This window comes from Camelus ferus, chromosome 33, assembly GCF_009834535.1.
Source record: "Camelus ferus isolate YT-003-E chromosome 33, BCGSAC_Cfer_1.0, whole genome shotgun sequence".
Taxonomy (NCBI): domain Eukaryota; kingdom Metazoa; phylum Chordata; class Mammalia; order Artiodactyla; family Camelidae; genus Camelus; species Camelus ferus.
In genome coordinates this window covers 20023415-20043637 of record NC_045728.1, presented here as the reverse complement: position 1 = coordinate 20043637, position 20223 = coordinate 20023415, and the positions used below count along the sequence as shown (strand labels likewise).

Here is a 20223-nt window from a genome sequence, read left to right as displayed (position 1 = left end):
CATATATTCATTACATATAATACATGCTAATATTTTATATTTTTAAATGCTGGTTGCAATAAGTTGATTCTTGACTCACATTATGAAAAACGCTACCATAAAACACAAAAGAAATAATATCCTCAATATAAAGAAGAGATGAAATCAACATGCTTTAACACTGAAGCTTCAGATAAGGACCATCATTTTAGCCTTCCTGTTATCATTTTATCCTCACTGCCATTGTAAGAATTAAAATTTAGTTCCAAGGTAAGGGCCATATTTTTCTCAAAATAAATCAAACGTTAATCATGTGTTAAGAACATGATGATGTGGGAAGAGGAGATCAAGATGGTGGAGTAAGAGGACGTGGAGCTCACCTCCCCGCAAGAACACATCAAAAATACATGCACATGTGGACAAATTCTCAAGGAAAACCAAATGGAGGCTGGCAGAAAAGATCCTATACAACCAAGGGTGCAAGAAAGATCCACCAAGAATCAGGTAGGAAGGGAAGAGAAGCGATCAAGCCAGGACCTGTGACCCTTGAAGGGGACACAGATGAGGAGGGAGATTACATGGGCTCACAGATCCTCCTGGGGAGTGAGCAGTTCAAGCCACATATTGGGTGCCCTAGCCTGGGGTCCAGTGCCAAGAAGACAAGTCCCCTTAGCTTGTTTGACAACCAGTGAGAATAACAGGAGTACTGCAGAAAACCCTAGATTCCGCTCATGAAGTCACACACACGTTCGACTACTACCAAAACAAGGCAGCAGAAGCAGACTTAAACTGCCTAGGACTCTAGCCAGTTTCCTGTAACACCCTCAGCCCATGCCCCAGACTGAGCCAAGTGCCCGCTCCAGCCCCACTTGCTCCACAGCACAGCTCCGCACTGGGGCAAGGGCTGCCACACCCAAGGTGAATGCCCGTTGTGAGAAATGAAGCCTGCCTGTACTTGGAACAGCATTTGAATGGAGTGAAGGCAGCCAATGCAGGTGCTTGGAGAGGCAACGCATGTGGAGCAGTCTGTAACTCTGACTGAGCCAGGACCACTACAGCACGCACCCTGGCCCATGCCAAGTGCCCACTACAGCCCCTCTTCCCACACCAGGCAGCTCAAAACTGGGGCAAGGGCTGCAGGGCTGAGGGTAGTATGCGGTTTTGAGGAAAAGATCTAACCAGATCCAGAATGGCATCTGAATGGGGCAGGGACAATCACTGCAGTTGATTATGGAAGCAGCCCATTGGATAAGGTCAAGAACTCAGACTAGGGTCCAGAGCACCACAGCCCACGCCCGATCCATGCTGAGCACCAACTCTGGTCCCTCTTGTTCCAGCACTGGTCCTCTCTGGGGCAAAGTACTGGTGCTAGGAGCGAAAAAAGTACACACTAAAAGGGAATGGAGCCAGCTCACTCCCAAACCTCAGGGCTTCTGCTCCAGGAACTTGGGCCCTACCCCACCCCCAATAGGGTGGTACTGGTCACTGAGCAAAGGAGAACCACAGGCTTACATCTGGCTCTGACTCTAGTCCTTCCATCTTCCAGTCTCACCTTCTACCAAGGTGATAACTGCCAGCACATCCTGGGGAAACATATAACTCTTGCTCAGATCAGATCCAGCTCTCCCACCAAAGTCACTGGGCACACAAAGACTGCACTGGGATGCTCCCATATAAAGATACTCCTTCAAGGTCAGAAAAGGTAAATGTTTCACCTAATTTCACAGACAAAAAGAAAGTTAAGCAAAATGAGAAGACAAAGGAATTTGTGTCAATTGACAGAACAAGAGAAAAGCCCTAGGGGAAAAGAAACTAACAAAAATAAGTAACTTACTATACAGAGATTTCAAAGCAGCAGTAATAAGAATATGAATAAATTAGGGGAGAGAATAGATGAATGCAGTGAGAATTTTAGAAAGAAACTAAAAACCATTTTTAAAAAAGAGAACTGAAAAACATATTAACTGAAATGTAAAACACACTAGAAGGAATTAACAGCAGACTAACTGATACAGAAGACTGCATGAATGATTCAGAAGATGCTGTAAAATTAACTCAATCAGAACAGCAAAAAGAAAAATAAGTTTTAAAAAAATGAGAATAGTTTAAGGGATCTCTAAGACAATACCAAGCATATGAACATTCACTTACAGGAGTCCTAGAAGGAGAAGAGTGAGGAGTTAGAAAATGTATTTGATGAAATTATGGCTGAAAACGGCCTGAACCTGAAGAAGGAAACAGAAATCCCGATAAGGAAGAACAGAGGATCCCAAACAAGATGAACACAAACAGACCCACACCAAGACACATTATGATTAAAATGGCAAAAGATAAAAAGAGAATTCTAAAGGAAGCAGGAGAAAAACAAAGAGTCATGTACAAGAGAATTGCCTATCAAATATCAGCTGATTTTTCTGCAGAAATCTGCAAGCAGAAGAGAGCAGCATGACATATTTAAAGTGCTGAAAAAGAAAAACCTGCAACCTAGGATACTCTACCGAGTGAGACTATCATTTAGAATTAAAGGAGACATAAAGAATTTCTCAGGTAAGCAAAAAAATAAGAGATCATCCATACTAACTCAACTCTAGAAGAAATGTTAAAGGGTTTTCTCTAAGTGGGAAAGAAAAAAACTACAAGCAGCAAGAATCTGTAGGGAAGGAAAAACCCCAAAGTAAAGGCAAATATATAGTAAAAGCTATGGATCAATCACTTAAATAGGCTATTACTAAGCTTAGGCCAAAAAATAGTAAAATCAACTGTAACAAAATAAATAGTTAAAGGGTAAAAATGAATATGTAAAATATGACACCAAAAACACAAAATGTGGAGGAAGGGATTAAAAAATGTAGATCATTTAGAATGTGTTTGAACTTATACGACTACCAGTTTAAAAGTTAGTAATAGTTATAGGTCAACATATATGAACCATATGGCAACCACAAATCAAAAACCTACAATATATACAAAAAACTTTAGAGAAAAAGGAACAGAGGCATACCACTAAAGAAAATCACGAAGTCACAAGGGAAGAAACTAAAAGAAGAAAAGAAACTAAGAAGAACTACAAAAACAACCAGAAAACAAGTAACGAAATGGCAGTAAGTACATACTTATCGATAATCACCTTAAATGTTAATGGACTAATTGTTCCAGTCAAAAGATATATAGTGGCTGACTGGGTTAAAAAAAACAAGACCCATCCATATGCTTCTTATAAGACACTCAATTCAGAGATAAAGACACATGCACACTGAAAGTGAAGGGTAGGAAAAAGATATTTCATGCCAATGGAAACAATATGAAAGCAAGCAATACTCATTTCAGACAAACTTTCAAACAAAGTCTGTAACAAAAGACAAAGAAGGGCATTATTAATGAGAAGAATTTCAATACTAGAAGAGAATGTAACACTCATTAATATGTATACACATAACATATGAGGACACAAACATATATAAGCAAATATTAACAGACATAAAAGGAGAAATTGACAATAATAAATAACAGCTGGGGACTTTAGCACCACACTTACATCAACGAACAGATTATCCAGACAGAAAAACAATAAGGAAACAGTAATCTTAAATGATACTTCAGACCAGTTGGACGTAATAGATTTCTACAGGAAATTCCATGCAAAAATAGTATAATACATATTCTTTTCAAGTGCATATGGAACATTCTCCAAGACAGATCACATGGCAGGCCACGAAATAAGTCTCAACTAAATTAACTGGATAGAAATTCTATCGAACAGTTTTTCCACCCATAGGCATGAAACTAGAAATCAATTACAAGAAGAAAAATGAAAAAAATACAAAATGTGGAGACTCATCAACATGCTACTAAAAAAACCAATGAGTCAATGAAGAAATCAAAGAGGAAATCAAAATAACCCTGAGACAAATGAGAAAACACAACTTTCCAAAATATATGGGATGTGGGAAAAGTAGTTCTAAAGGGAAGTTTATAGCAATATAGATCTACCTCAAGAAACAAGAAAAATCTCAAATAAGCAACTTAGCCTACAATAAAGAGCAGACAGGAAATATATAAAACAGAAAAAAAAAGAAAGAAAGAAAAAGAAAAAAGAAAAGATCAATGAAACCAAGAATTCATCTTCTGAAAAGATAAACGAAATTGATAAGCCCTTATGCAGGTTCATCAAGGAAAAAGAGGACACAAATAAAATGAATGAAAGAGGAGAAATAACCGATCTCACAGAGATACAAAAAAATCATCAGAGAATACTACGAACAATTAATATGCTAACAAATTAGATAACTGAGAAAAAAAATCAGCAAACTTCTAGAAACCCTTACAAGACTGAATCAGGAAGAAATAGACACTATGAACAGAAAGATCCCTAGCAGTAAAACTAAATTTGGGGGGCGGGGGGGGGGGAACCTCCCAGCAAACAAAAGTCTAGGACCAAATCCCTTCATGGGAGGATTCTACCAAACATATATGGAGGAGCTAATATTCATACCTTCTCAAACTACTCCAAAAAGATGAATAGGAGGGAACACTCCCAAATTCATTCTGTAAGGTCTACATTACATTGATATCAATATCAAAGACAATACCAAAAAAAAAAAAAAAAAAATTACAGGCCAAAATCTCTGATGAACAGCGATGCAAATATCCTCAATAAAATAACAGCAAAGGAAATTCAACAATATATAAAAAGTGTCATACACAATGATCAACTGAGATTTATTCCAGGATATAGGGATGGTTCAATATTCACAAATTAAGTAATGTGATACATCATATTAATAAGAAGAAGGATAAAATCACATGATCATCTCAACAGACACAGAAGAAGCATTTCACAAAATTAAACATCCTTTCATAATAAAACTTCTCATCAAAGCTGGTATAGAGGGAAAATCTCTCAATATAATAGAGGTCATTTATGACAGCTAACATCAGCTTTTCCTCTAACACCAGGAACAAGACAAAGATGCCCACTCTCACCACTTTCACTCAACATAATAGTGGAAGACCTAGCCACAGCAATCAAACAAGAAAAAGAAATAATGACATCCAAATTGGAAGGGAAGAAGTAAAACTGTCACTATTTGCCTATGACATGATACTATATATAGAAAATCCTGAAGTCTCCACCAAAAACTAGTAGAACTAAGAAATGAAATCAGCAAAGTCACAGGATTAAGATTAGCATACAGATAACTGTTGCTTTTCCATACACTAATGATGAACCATCAGAAAGAGAATTCAAGAAAACAATCCCATTTACAATGGCATCAAAAGGAATACTATACCTTGGCATAAACTTTACCAAGGAGATGAAGGACCTACACTCTGAAACCTACAAGAAAATGATGAAGGAAATTAAAGACGATACAAAGAAATGGAAAGATAGACCATGTTCATGGATTATTAGAATTAATATTATTAAAATGTCCATACTAACCAAAGCAATCTATAGATTTAATGCAATCTCTATTAAAATACCCGTATTAAAAATCTAGAACAAATAATCTGAAATTTTATATGCAACAACAGAAGATCACAAACAGCCAAAGCAATCTTAATAAAAAAGAACAAAGCTGGAAGTATCATGCTCCCTGACTTCAGATGATACTAAAAAGCTACAGTAATTAAAACTGTATGTGGGGGGTATAGCTCAGTGGTAGAGTGCATGCCTAGCATGCACAAGGTCCTAGGTTCAATCCCCAGGACCTCCATTAAAAAAATAAACCTAATGACCTCCCTGCCCCCCTCAAAACAGACAAAAAACAAACAAACAAACAAAAAAACCCCACATAAATAGACAAAACAAACAAAGAAAAAAAAACAGTATGGTACTGGCACAAAAACAGACACACAGATCAATGTAGCAGTACTTACAGATAAGAAAAGAACCCACCCACCTGTGGCCATAATTTATGACAAAGGAGACAAGAATATACAATGGAGAAAAGACAGTCTCTTCAGTAAGTGGTGCCAGGAAAACTGGACAACTACATATAAAAGAATGAAATTAGAACATTTCCTCACACCATATACAAAAATGAGCTCAAAGTGGATTAAAGACATAAATGCAAGAACAGAAACCTGAAATCTCCCAGAAGAAAACATAGGCAAAACACTCTTTACAATAAATCGCAGCAATATTTTTTAGATCTATCCCCTCAGGTAAAGGGGAAAAAAAACAACAATAAACAAATGGGCCTTAATTAAACTTAAAAGCTTTGGCACAGCAAAGGAAACCAGCAACAAAAACAGACAGCCTACTGAATGGGAGGAGATATTTGCAAATGCTGTGACTGATAAGGGATTAATATCCAACACATATAAATGGCTTATACAACTCAACATCCAAAAAACCCAAACAACCCAATTAAAAAATGAGCAGAAGACCTGAACAGAAAGTTTGCCAAAGACGACATACATATGGCCAATAGGCACATGAAAAGATACTCAATATCACTAATCATCAGAGAAATGGAAATCAAAACCAGTGAGATATCACCTCACACTTACCAAAATGGCTATCATCAAAATACCATGTTTCTATTCTCCATGGTGACACAGAGAAAAGGGAACCCTAATACACTGTTGGTGGGAATATAAATTGGTACAGTCGCTGTGAAAAACAGTATCAAGTTTCCTCAAGAAAACTGAAAATAGAATTACCATCTGATCCATCAATTCCACTCTGAGTATGTATCCAAAGAAAATGAAAAGACTAATTTGATCAGATATCTGCGTCCCAGTGTTCATAACAGCATTATTCACAACAGCCAAGATACAGAAGCAACCTAAGTATTCATCAATAACTGAATGGATAAAGAAGTTATGACACACATACACACACTGGAACATTACTCAGCCATAGAAGAATGAAATTCTGTCATGTCTAACAACATGGATGGACTTACAGAGTATTATGCTTTAGTGCAATAAGACAAACACTGTAGTTATTAGCTATATGTGTCATCAAATGAATGAAAACAACAAAACAGAAACAGACTCACAGACAGAGAGAACAAACTAGTGGTCACCAGTGAGGAAAGGTAAGGTGGAGGGGCTCAACAGAGGCGGGACATTAAGTTGTAAGAACTACTAGTTTAAAATAAATAGTAGTAGGTGCACTACTACCAGTATAAAATAAATAAGCTACAAGGATACATCGTACAGCACAAGGAAATGCAGCCATCATTTGATAATAACTTTAAATGGAGTATAATCTATAAAAATACTGAATCACTATGTATAATAAAAAAATAAAAATACAGTAAAAATTTTAAATACTGATAAATAAAAATGCTAACTATCATCTGAAGAAATTTAAAAAAATTCAATCATGTGCAGAGCACAACACACTCAAAATCGTATGTAGATGTTTGAAAACCGGCTAGTCTCACTCATTACTCTAGACGCACACAACAATCTGAATTCTTATGTAATTAAAAATCAAAAATGACTGCAGGTTATCATACTTCAGGACTAAATTCAGGGATTTACAGACAGCAAAACAAGTTCATGGTAAAAGAATAGTAAATATTCCTCACTTTCAAAATACAAAAAAATAAAGAAGCACCTACATTTTCCCAAAAAGCTTATCATCTCAGAAGGGAAATTGGATAAGACTCTTAAATTATAGTGCTTTACAGAAAACTGTAAGTACTACAGTAAAGGAACAAATAATGTGCTAGGGAAACATAAAGGAAGAAGAGATTTATTTCAATCAAGGGAAACAGTAAGAATTTCATCATATATATCAAGTTAGGCCTTGAAGGGTAAACAGGATACAGTCATACTGAGCATATACTTAGAAAAATCCAGATGAACAAAAATTCAGACAGGAATTTGCAGAGAAATATAAAGGAAAGTAATTAAACTATTTTGGTTGATGTACAAACTATCTAAGAGAAAGATTCCAATCTAATGTTTCTGGACTCTGTACGTAGGCAGCACGTGCAGTCTTTAAGAGAGAACAATAAATACAGCACTTTTCTTCTTAATTTAGGCTCTAAACAAGTTAAGAATCACCAAAAAAAAAAAAAAATAAAACCCACATAGGAAATAAAAGACAGAAATTACCCTTATTGCTCATGAAGACTAAACTGGAACAGAATTTTTCTTTCAGTAAAAGGCAAATGTATCTGTTAACCGAAGCCCACAATGAGCAGACTGTCCCAGGCGGAGAATGCACTGAACCAACCCTCACTTCACCTCATTCCCCACATGGTCTCTGCAGGCAGTCTGTTCCATAAGCAGGAAAGGCAGGGCTAAGCCAAGTACACATAGTTTATTCTTTGCAAATTTTCCAATAGAAAACGTACTTCATATCCTCAAGGACAGAGTGAGAAAGGAACGTGGCATGAAACACCACTAGCGGAGCTTCATCCACCCAAAAGGAAACACTGTAAGTGGCAAAGACACATGCTCCTGAACTTGAATCACTGAAGACTTCTAAACAGAGTGATACTGTGACAAAAGCTGTACTTTGGAAAAGTTAATCTGACATCAGTTACATGATGCTGAAAAACAAAGAGATCATCATAATTATACACACAAGAGTAAATTAGGGCCTGAACCATAATAATATTTCACCTTAAATGGTTCTTGGTTCCAGGGGCTGTCCTCAGTTGATTACACATATTAACTCAACTCCAGGAGAGATGACATAAATGAGGCAGAGAGGTGAAGACATATGACTAACAGATGGCATTCGAACTAGAGCAGTAGCAGCAAGAATGGAAAAGATGACACAGATGCAAAAGACAAAAAGTACGTAAGCAAATGAGCAGGTCGATAGATGCTGACTTACTTGAATCAGAGAAGTTTATGTAAGAATTTGTAAGAAAAGACTATGTTAATTAGAAAGCCTGTAATTTAGTGCTGGAAAGTTGGTAAAATAAGCATGACAAAGAACTACAGTTTCCTAGGAGTGTAAAGCTGGTTTTACGTAACAGTTTCTCTAAGTAAAACTAAGCACTATTTCAAATTTATGAAAGACACTGAAGTTTACTATATTCTTTTGTTTGATACAGAGAACAGGCCTGAATACTTGCAAAACCTAAGCTCATAAGCCAGGGATATCCTAACCGACTAGACCATCTGTGCCGACAAACCGCAGAGCACGATTTCAGAAGCAAGCAGGTGATGACAATAGGTAAAATCAACTTCTAGACTTTAAACTGCTCCTCTTTCTTGCTCTAATATCCACTGGTTATCCCCCTTTGGTACTTTTCCCCTTCCTCTTTTAATACAGTGAGTCACAATTCCTTCAGGTCTACCACTCAGAGACAAAAGTAGTTCACAGAACATGGTAAAGATGTTCCAGAAACCCCTGGCCCCCAGGGTTCCAAACGGAATAGCAACTTAATTATACACCAATACAATTTACCACACCAAGATTTTCAGAACTAAAATCAACTGGGAGAGAGAAAAAGAAAAAAGCAAAACACAAAACAACATTGATCACAGGACTCCCATGATCATTCTTTTGTATTTTTCATTTATTTGTCCCTCTAGGCTGCATTCAAGGTAAATTCTGAAAGACCATCTTCTTGTTCATTAACTCTATCTTCAGTTGTATTCAGTCTGCTGCTTTTCGCCATTTATGAGTTTCTAATTTCAACTCAGTTATTTTTCATTCCTAAAAGTTCTTGTTGGCTCTTTCTCGTATCTGCCTTCTTACTAACCTTTTATTCCTTATTCATATTTCCTGTTACTACTGTTACTATATAAAGCTATTAAATATTCCAACAGATAAAGCTTTTATGGGTCTGATTCTGCTGTTTACTGTTTCAGATGACTCTCATTCAAGGATGATCCTTACATTTTCATGCATTTTATGATTTTTAGATTATGAACTTAAATGCCACAGAACTAGTTTCTTGGAGACCTTTGAGGCCTAAATTGACACTATGATCCTCTAAAAGGGACTAGTAGTTACATCAGTCAATCACTTAAAGGCACTACCAACTCAAGAATATTTTAAAGTAAATTCTCATCTTGAAGATTTTGGAACCACACAGGTAACGTAGTTCAAAGCCCTTATAAATCCAAGCTATAAACCAAATTCAGTATGTACTCAATCATCTATGCCCTAGATTTATAAATATAATATACATTTAAACTGACTACCCACAGAAAACTTATTTTAAAAGAACTTATATCACATTTCATAGTTGTTTCCATCAATTTTATTAAACTGCAGAAAATAATATCTTACAAGTAAAGTTGAATTTACATTTAAATGTCTTATCAGTTAAAGTCAAATTAGTTAAAAGATTTTAAATATTCTCTTACCTGTTCAAGGGCTTGGGTTTTCTCTCGCTCTATTTTCCTTAGAGTTTCCTTTTCAGCTTTGAGTGATGATGATGACACAGTTTTAACAGACATAAAATCAACAGTCATCCATTCATCCCTCTGTTAAAAAAAAAAAAAAGTCACTTCAATCTAAATTAGAACAGCTCTAAACACTTAGTAATAAATCAGAGACTCTGGAGGCACTCAAACCTAGATTAAATCTCACATGGCTATGTAACTTGAAGCATGTTTCTTAGTCTCTCTAAGCCTTTTTCTCTCCCCTGTAAAAATGGGTTAAAATACCTACCTTTCAGTAATATTTTAAGGAGTAAACAAGAAAATTGACTTAAGGCATCTAGCCTAATGTCTGACACACAACAGGCACTCAAACATTACTTCTTTTCACTCTTCTTTCTTCACTGTTGCTAGCAGCGTAAAAATAGCATTTCCCTCAGGCATATGAACTATAACCCAAAATCTGTGAACTATTCAACTGTGAGCACTGCTAAGACAATTATGGCATGAAGTGAACGGAAGGAAAACCTGAGACTGAACTCTGCTCACTGTAGAAAGGTCAGAGGGAACAGCACAAGGTTTCACGTACATAAGGGGAAAACTGCCACCTCCCTAGCAACAGCCAGAGGTAGGAAACCCTCTGAGGGCCGAGAACAGGGAGAAACGCCTACTTTCTCACAGGAGAAGGGCAGCCCACAAGCTCAGCAAAGAGCATTAGTGCTAAAGCTACCCATAAACATACACTGTTTACAAAGTCTAATTTTTTTCTACTGAAGAAATTATAATCATCTTTCATTTTAACACTCATCTACTCTTGTAAGTTCATACTTCTTTACTTAAAATCAAGTGGCTTACCTGAATAAATTGATTGTCTTCGTTTTCTAACTTTTCATCTTTCACTTTCCAGGCCTTTTCCTTGCCAGAAGTTTGGGAGGGAACAGCCTCAACCCACTCATCCTCAGAGCTCTAAGAATAATTAGCATATAAGTAGAATTCTCAAATTTACATACTTTCATATAAAAATTCAATGTGGTTGCAGTCTTCCTCCTTTCCCTCTGCCCTTAAATATCAATGTTGTTTGGGGTTCCATTCTTTGCCCGCTATACCTTTTAATATCTAAACATTCCCCTTGTGTCATTAAATCCACTCTCATGGATTAAACCACCACCAACTGTGCTAATAACTTTCTATTTATCTACCCAAAGTTTCAGTGATTTAAACAACTGCCTATATGTGAATGCCAAGCTTAAGTCAATAAGCAAAAGTAAACCCATCATTTTCTCTACAATACTTGCTCCTCCTCCTTTATATCTGAACTGAGTTACCTGCCATCAACAATCACCCACTTACCCAAGTCAGAAACCTCAGGATCGTCTTACCCCTCCTCCCTAAACCTACTATTTTCACTGCCAAAAGATTTCTCAACTATTCCATACAGTGAACACCATGTAATTACCAAGGGAGCTCACCTCTACCCCTGGCCACAGCTGACAGTTTCAGAGGCAGGTACCTGAACGAATTCAATCTTAGTCACTCTCCAGGAATTTGAAACCGAGACTAAATGGTTTACTCTATAACTAAGGAGAATTGGAAAGGCATTGGCAGAGACCACTTCTGTCATAAGGAATATAATTCAGCAAAAAATTATCTGCATTAAGAAAAACAAAAATAGAACTCAGAGGGGGAAAAAAGAAAGATGGCGAGAAGACTCTCAAAAGCATTGATGACTCTCTAATTTCAGCTGCTCCTAAAACCCAGAAGCATTCCAACCAACCCTGTGAGACTCCTGTGCTCCAACAATAAACGCCCCACCTTCCTGAGGGGCAAACCAGCCTGAGATTGGTGTCCATTACCTACAACCAAGAGCCTCTCCTCTCCGTGCTTAAAGCAGCAGCCCTAGATCAGACCCGCTTCTCTCTCACCTGCACAACTGGGAAAACCAAGCTAGTCTCCCGAACTCCAGCCCTCCCTGCTCCCTTTCCTTCTCCAACCCCCACCCTGAATACATTTAGAGTAATATAAAGGTCACATCTGAGCACAGGACTCCTCTTCTATGGCTCCCTATCATGAAGACTATTGTTACTTCTCTTCTTTCCTACCCGCGGAACCCTATTTTATTTGGAGATGTAATGTGCCTCCTTTGCTGGAGAGTGAAGCCTCAGATCAAGTTCACAGTAAGATGGAAATGAAAGTACTGTGTAGGACTTCCTGGAAGTTAAGTTAGGAAAAAAGAGGGCATCCCCCTTCCTGTTATCTACACTAAGAGGCAATGTTTTAAAGATGATAGAGGAGCAAGACTAAAAAGCTTTGGTCCCAGAAGACCACAGCAGAACTATACTGCCTACCAGGTTTCTTTTATATGAAGGAAAAGTTAACTATTTTTATATTCTACATTTTTATATTAACCAATGGCTATTCTGAGATTCTCTACTAAATACAACTGAACCTGTTAGATGATAAGCTCCCTACTGAATAAATCAAACTTCTCAGTTTACAAGGTCCTATCAACTCTTACAGTTTCACATCCATTCACTCTCCTGTTTTACAATGGAATGCTGTTAAGTTGCTTACAGTTATATTTATACACACACACACACACACACACACACTTTTACTCCGTGTTATTTCTTACTTCCATGTCTTTGCTGTCACAATTCTTTCTCATCCTTTAAGTCTCAATTCAAGCATCATTTCCTCAGTAAACCTGCATATGAAATCCCCCTTCCCTTAATACTTTGAAATGCCTTGGCACCATGAGAGTACATACTGAAATTATGTGTCTAATTAGACAATGAGTTCCCCAAAAGTTTGGGGGGAAGAAAAACTCTATATATTTATATTCCCTATGTCTGCAAAAATGGCAAAGAGTTGGCATTCAATAAATGTGTGTCAAAATTAAATGAATCCACTTCTACTCTTCCAAAAGCTCTCGTCAAAAACTTAAGCAGCAGCCTGCATTCAAGCATTAAATACCAGGCACTGAATGAAAGAAGCATCCGTGACTTAGTGGGGATTCTTACTAGTCTTTGCACAACAGTGATACCTGGACCATTCCGCACAACGCTCTGCCTCCTTTCTCTTTTCATTAAGTTTGTTGATAATTTCCACTATTAGTCACTCACCTCACCACTTCATGATTTATATGTTGCTCTCTCCCCATACTATGACCTCATTCTCTTGCTGATTTTAGTTTCAATCTCCCATCCTACTCTGAAGAACTCACAATCAGTGTGCCTCCTGACCTAAGATAGCTTCCAGGACTCTCCTCTCACATGCAGCCATCATAATTAACCACACTCCTAATCCCACCCAACAGTCCAAACCTAAATACAGAACTAAGACAGAAAAATGCTACTATTTAAAATAAATGTACACACACACACACACACACACATCAAAGATACTTAAAACCTTCTACACTAGCCATGACAAAATAAATGCCATATCAGACTAGAAATACGCAAAAATGGAAATAAAGATAGAAAATATAAGAAACAACTGTTTTTAGATATTGAATCTCAGTAGCGCAGGACTACAGTCCCTGAGAAAAGGGAAGCAGATGAGGTGAGTGCTACGATTACACCCCACTGCTTTCTGCCTGGTAGCACTTTCTAGCCCATGACACAGGGAGGAGTAACTCAGGCCCAACACAACAATCTCACTGAGCTCAGGAAACAGAATTTTAACTTTGTGATGGCCGTGACAGAGCACCCGTGAAAGGGGAGCTACACAGAGAAAGAGCTCCAGAAATCCACGTAAGAGAGCTCTGCAGCATTTAACTGGCTACCAAACCGAACACGCTTAGAACGCAAGGCCACTAGGTTAGACAAAGAATAACTATGATGGAAGAAATAATACTAGAGTGCTACAAGCAGAGCAATTCTCAGAGCTCACAAAGGGCTAGAAGACATTCTCATTCCTACCAACCAGAATAGAGAAATCTCCCTGAATGCCCAGGGCAATCAGCAGAGAAATCACAAAGGTCAGGCCTTAGCATGCCTAGCAGTAAGACAAAACCAGCCCAAGAGTAGTGGCTATTCCAGACACACACAAACAAAACAGCCTTGAAAAGTATTAAGATAATCCACTAGTAACTGACTCCATGCCGAAAGAAAACAACACCCTTTCAAGGAAGTCAACAAAATCCAGCAATCACAATACAACTTTCACCAGGTTCAGTATCCAATGAGAAATTATTAGACATTCAAGGCAGGAAAATGTGACCCAAAGACAAGAAAGAAGTCAGTTAACCAAAACTAGGACTTTGACACAGCTATTACAAATATACCCACGAAAAGGAAAGCATAAACAAATAGGAGTCAAATTGAAGATATAAAAAAGACCCAACTGAAACTTCTAATAATGAAAAATACAGTAAGTGAAATGAAAACTTCAATGGATCGGGAAAACAGCGAACTAGAGGCTACAAAAGAAAAAGCTAGTGAACTGGAACACTTCACAATAAATCTATCTAAACTGAAGCACAGAAAAGTAAGCAGAGGCCCAGTGACCTGGGGGGCAGTACTAAGAACAGCACAGTAAGAGGGGACGGAAAAAACATTTCACAAAACAATCACCAGGAAGTTTCAAATCTGATGGAAATTATGAACTCATAAATCGAAGAAGCACAATGAAAGCAAGGCAGTATAAACATAAAGAAGCAATATCAAGACAGAGCATAATTGAGTCGCAAAAAAAATGGTAAAGAAAAAAACTTTAAAAGCATTCAGAGTAGAAAAAATATTATATACAGAGAGGAAAGGATACATGACTGCAGATTTCTGTCATTAGGAACCATGTAGGGCAAAGACAAAGGAGTGACATTTAAAAGTGCCAGAAAAGAACTATAAACCTAAAATTCTCTATCTAGCAAATATACTATTAAAAAATGAAGACAAGACAAAATTAATTTTCAGACAAACAATAACTGAGAAAATTCACTGTCAGAAGACCTATACTGTAAAATATGTTTTTAAAGTTCTACAGGCAGAAGGAAAATTTTATTAGACAGAAATTCAGACCTACACAAAATATTAAAGAATGCCAGAGATGATAAATCCCCAGCTAAATATAAAAGATTTTCAGTTCAACTTCAACTTGAAAGATAACTGTTTACAGCAAAATAATACCAATCTATTGTGGAGTTCGTAATGTAAGTAGAAGTAAAATGAATCCCAACAATAGCACAAAATATGGTAGGGGGAAACGGAAGCATACTGCTGTGAAGCTCTTATTAAAACTATGAAGTGATATAATATTTGAAGGTAGATCACGGTAAGTTAAAAAATACATAAAATCTAAAGCATAAAAAATAAAGCATTAAAAAAATGAGGTATAGCTATGAAGTCTATAAATTTAAAATAAACAGATACATTAAAACTAAAAGAATTTTTTTTAAAAAAATACACCATGGAAATGAAAATAAGAAAATTAAAAAGGCTTTATCGATACGAGACAAAAGTAGACCTTAAAGAAGAATATTACCAGAATTAAGAGCAACATCATGATATTAAAATCATCAGTTTATCAAGGACATATAACATTGTGTATGTACCTAAGAAGACTTCAAAGTACATCAGGCAAAAACTGACAAAACCAAAGGGAGAAAAGAGATTTTACTACTGCCGTCTCAGTGACTGACAGAAGAAGAAAACAGAAAATCAGTAAGAATGGAGACTTAACACTATTAATAAACGTCCCTAAGTTGACATTTATAGAACACTACAACTAACTGCAGCTGAATGCACATTCATTTCACTGGTATAAGGAATCTGCACCAAGACAGAGCACAGACTTGGCCATAAAATTAGCTGCCATAATTTTTTTAAAAACTAAATTATACACAGTATGTTTTATGACAATAACAGAGTTAAAGCTGAGGTTAAAAAAACTGGTTAAATCCACAAATACCTGGAAAATGTTAAACTCAAGTCTGTAAGTTTTTAAAAAGTAACAAAATCAACTAGAAAAGAATGAAAATGAAAATACAACACATCGAAATTAAATGAGCATACAACAGCGCTTGGAGAAAAATTTACAGATTAAATACTCTTTAGAAAATAAGAGAGTCAAAGACCTATGCATCTACTTTAGGAAGCTATCAATGAAAAACATCAATGAAACCAAAAGGTAACTCTTTGAAAAGATTAATAAAATTGATAAAACTAAAGCTATGACTGAGGAAACAAAGAGAAAATAGAAATTGCCAAAATCAGAAATGAAAGAGGACGTAGCTACAGATTTAAGAGACATTAAAAGGAAAATAAGGGAATATTACAAACAATATTATGACAATAAATTCAACAATCTAGACGACATAAACAAATACCTTGCAAACCTAAACTACCAAAACTAATTCAAGAATAAAGAGAAAATATTTAATCCAGATACTAAAGGAATTAAATTTTGCTTAAAGCATCCCACAAAGAAAACTTCAGGCCCAAATAGTTTCACCAGTAAATTTTAACAATCATTTAAGGAAGAAATGACACCAATATTGCACAAACTCTTCTACAAAATAGAAGAGGGACTATTTCCTAATTCACATATGAAGACAGCATTACCTTTACACCAAAACCCAATATCCCTCATAACCATAGATGCAAAAATTGTCAACAAATTGTGAGCAAATCAAGTCAGAAAAAAAATATAATAAATGTGTGCGTGTGTGTGTGTGTGTTTGTATAAATAAAATATTTTATAAACAAATAAACAAAAATGACCAAATGGGGTGTTTATCCTAGGAATTCAGGTTGGTGTAACATTCAAAAATCAACCAATGTAATTCACCACATTAACACAATAAAGGAGAATAAAAATCATATGATCATCTTAACAGATGCAGAAAAAGTATTTGGCAAAATCCAATACTTACTGATGACACCAACTCAGAAAAAAATTAAAAGAGGAGAATGTATTCAATCTAAAAGGGCATACATGAAAAACCTACAGCTAACATTGTTCTTAAAGGTGAAAGATAAACGCTTTCCACTTAAGGAACAAGGTAAGGATGTCCACTCTCACCACTTCTTTCAACACTGTATTACCCTAGCTAGTGAAATAAAACTAAAAATTGACAAATAAGATAAAGGCATAGAGATTGGAAAGAAAAAAGTAAGAGTGTCTTTATTCACATACAACATAACCATGTACTGAGAGATCAACCCAAAAAAGCTACTAATGCTAGTAGTCATGAATTTAGCAAGGTGATCACATACAAGGTAAATATACAAAAATCCACTGTAAAGTATACATTAGCTGTAAATACATGGAAAATAAATTTTTAAATTCTATTTACAATAGCACCCCAAAAAATAAAATAGAAAGAATATAACAAAAATATGTAAGCCCTCTACATTGAAAATTCCAGAACACTGTGAGAGAAATTAAAGAAGACTTAAAGAAATGGAGAGATACACCACAAACATGATGGGTTGGAAGACTCACTATTTAAAGATATTAATTAGCTCAAAATTGATTTATTGACCCAATGCAATTCCAATCAAAATATCAGCAGACATTTTTGTTGAAAGTGATAGGGTGATTCTCAAATTTATTTTAAAAATGCAAAGAACTTAGAGTAGCCAAAACAATTTTCAAAAAGAACAAAATCATAGAACTTACACTACCTGATTCCAAAACTCACCCTAAAACTGCAGTAATTAGGTCGCTGTATTTACTGGCCAAGGAGACATGCAAGTCAATGGAAATTATCTCACAAATATACACACTCAATTGTATTTAAAAACAAAGGAGCCTAAGGAACTCAATAGAGAAAGGCCAGCCTTCTCAATAAATGATGCTGGAACAAGTGGAAATCTATATGGAAAAAAACTAAACTTTGACATACTACATAACATAAACAAAAATTAACTCAAAATGAATCACTAATAAACAAAAAAGTGAATGCTACAAAGCACGGAAAAACACAGAAATCAGGAAAAAAACACAGGAGAAAATCTTCATAACTTTGAGATGTGCAATAATTAAGACACCAAAAACATTAACTAAGAAAAATTAACAGTAAAAAAAAAAAGTGATAAGTTGAATTTCATAAAAGAAAACAGACTGGCCAATAAAGACTTAAAATAATGCTCTACATCACTCATCTTCAGAGAAATACCAGATGAAATATTACCACACACACGCTGGCAAGTATGTAACTGGAACTCTCATATACTGCTAGTAGGAGTGTAAAATGGTCCAATCACTTTGGAAAAAATGGCATTTTTCCAAGAGAAATAAAAGCATGGGCACAAAAAAGGTTTGTACATAAACATTCACAGTAGCTTTATTCACATTAGCCCCAAACTAAAAAACAACCCAAAGGACTTTGAACAAATAAAACAGATCAGCAAACTGTGGAATATTCACACACTGGAAAATAGCAATTTAAAAAAAGTGATACATGCAGTTATCTGAGTTGAAAAAACATTGTGTCAAGCCAAAGGAGCCCAACACAAAAAGACCACAATACAGTCAGTCCTTGAACAATGTGGGGTTACAGGTGTTGACCCTCTGCTCAGTGGAAAATCCACACATAACTTTACAATCAGCCATTCATATCCATGGTTCCACACGGGCAGATTCAACCAATGAAGTGTGGATCGTGTAGCACTGTAGTATGTGTATCTTGAAAAAGATTCATGTGTAAGTGGACTTGTGCAATCCAAACCCATGTTGTTCAAGGGTCAACTGCACATGAATATTCATATGAAATTCAAGAACAGGGAAAACTATTCTACAGTGTGCCAAAGCAGATCCATGGCTGCCTAATCCCATGGTGGAGGAGGAGGGAGGGAGAGGTGGGACTGACTGCAAAGAGCGTTGAGGAACTTTATGGGGAATGGAAATGTTCTGTACCTTTTTTTTTCTTTTTTTAATGGAGGTACTGGGGATTGAACCCAGGACCCCGTGCATGCGAAGCACGCGCTCTACCACTGAGCTCTACCCACCTCCCTGTAATGTTCTATATCTTAACGGACAGGGTTAAACAGATGTATTCATTAAATAGTATACTTAGTATAGGAGTATTTTATTATATGTAAATTATACCTCAGTAAAGTTAATTTTAAAAGTTAACAGAAAAAAATAGAGACCTTGACAAAGTCAAGATACACCTTTCAACCCCACATGGATCCTCAACGCTTCCCAGCAATTCATTTGCTTCTTTTATTACCTAAGCAAAGTTGCTTCAAATCCACACTATTTCCTCAATCCTTCTATCCTACTTCTGCTCCCAAACTGTCTTCTCCGATGATGATTTTACCTTCTACTTCAAAAAGGAAACAGAGAACATCAAGCAGAAACATCATCAATAATCTGGTCCCCTTCATTTGCCTACTACCTCCTCCTTATTTATCTGTATTTGGATACATGTTTACTACTTTCCTCCTAGGTCAGAAGAGAAGTTGCTCCTCCTTCTGATCTGAGCTTACCCCTACCCCTGGGACCTTGCTCACGCAAACTTAGCATTCTCCTCAATACTGTTTATCCCTCTCTCCCTAAAAATATTTTCTCAGAAAGACCTCCCAACCAGCCTGTTGCCCCGAGCTCTCCTTCTGCCCTTCCTTCCCTTCACTGTCAGCATAAGCCTCTCTTTCCTTCTTCGATCAACCCCAATGTGATGTGGCACTGAGCATTCTTTCAAGCCACTCTCTCTAAGATACATGCTATACAACTTGACAGGTCTGTATAAATGTACATGCTGTATGTTGCAACAAAAAGACGTATGTATATTCAAAAACAACAACAACAAAAGAACAGGACACTGTGTCTCTTATAAAGGGAAGAATGTGACCTTAATCAAATGACATAAATGTTTAGCCACCCTGGCAGATATGTATCCCCATGGGTTGGGGATTCTTAATCTGTGATCCTTGTGTAATAAACTCCTGGGAGTTTCACAAACTCCACTGAAATAAACAACTCTGT

The 20223-nt window shown here is 36.4% G+C and overlaps 1 protein-coding gene and 1 non-coding gene across 9 annotated transcripts in view; both read right to left on the bottom strand.

Annotated features, from left to right (window-relative positions):
• The window catches only part of LOC102503986 (CWF19 like cell cycle control factor 2), a 179232-nt gene that overhangs the window by 76650 nt on the left and 82359 nt on the right, over positions 1-20223 (bottom strand). For 7 of the 8 annotated variants that reach the window (XR_004316962.1, XR_004316961.1, XM_032472556.1 and 4 more), the window contains 2 exons: positions 11146-11256; positions 10276-10395 (listed from right to left, as the gene is read on the bottom strand). Coding sequence is in view for 6 of the 8 variants with exons in the window: in XM_032472556.1 (XP_032328447.1) it covers positions 10276-10395; positions 11146-11256 (231 nt within the window). In the remaining 2 variants the exon portion in view is untranslated. The remainder of the gene's footprint in view (positions 1-10275; positions 10396-11145; positions 11257-20223) is intronic. The other variant, XM_032472555.1, reaches the window with a different exon arrangement.
• TRNAA-CGC lies at positions 19173-19244 on the bottom strand. The gene has a single exon. It is a non-coding gene; the product is annotated as a tRNA-Ala (tRNA).